The 729-nt window shown below is 29.8% G+C and overlaps 1 protein-coding gene across 1 annotated transcript in view; it reads right to left on the reverse strand.

Moving 5' to 3' along the window:
* Window positions 1-729, reverse strand: part of OTOGL (otogelin-like) — a 154,176-nt gene that overhangs the window by 10,709 nt on the left and 142,738 nt on the right. The window contains exon 38 of the mRNA XM_012656310.1: window positions 550-654. Coding sequence (XP_012511764.1) covers window positions 550-654 — 105 coding nt within the window. The remainder of the gene's footprint in view (window positions 1-549; window positions 655-729) is intronic.

Below are 729 nucleotides of genomic sequence, written 5' to 3' on the forward strand. Positions count from 1 at the left end.
TGAAGATTCTTTATGGACAAGTAAAGAATTTTAATAAACCTGACTATTTTCTTTTTTCTACATTCTAAATTTATGATTAGCTTTAGGTCTTCTATGAATCTCAATTCGAAACGATCTGTAAGTCCAAGTATAAAGGAAGATAAAATATTCGAATTCAGGAAACATAGTAATATCTAATTTATCTGAAATCAAAAATTATCTGTTGCATAGAAACGTTAATTGTTCTTTTCTTTGTAATGATTAGAAATCAGTATTCCCCTAAACCCATTTCTTACATCTGGAAAACAAAAGTGAGGATCTATGATAAAATAAGTTTGAGAAACAAGGTAAACATGTTTCTTTACAAAAGAAATTACCGGATGCTTCAAAATGTAATAAATGTAACTATGTCTTGTGTGTTGCAAGTGTATTGTATATTTGTGTGTATTTTTATGTAGGAGTATGTGTGTTCGGGGTGAACATTTTCCAAACTTATTTGACTCAAGAATGACTTCTTCAGAAAGTAGCACAGAGAGCTACCCCACATTTTAGGAAATAAAAAATTCATACCTCATGTATAACTGATGTTCCATTTTCCATATGAAATTTGCAGGATACATTTTTGCAGGTACCACAACAATCATAATCACTTGAGGATGGAGTGTATACCTGGTGCTGCATATAATAATACATGAATTAGCCACACAATATCAATATTTTTAACAAATTAATTCTGGGGAATTATTTTTT

Source organism: Propithecus coquereli, unplaced genomic scaffold (genome assembly GCF_000956105.1).
Source record: "Propithecus coquereli isolate 6110/MARCELLA unplaced genomic scaffold, Pcoq_1.0 Scaffold50, whole genome shotgun sequence".
Classification (NCBI taxonomy): domain Eukaryota; kingdom Metazoa; phylum Chordata; class Mammalia; order Primates; family Indriidae; genus Propithecus; species Propithecus coquereli.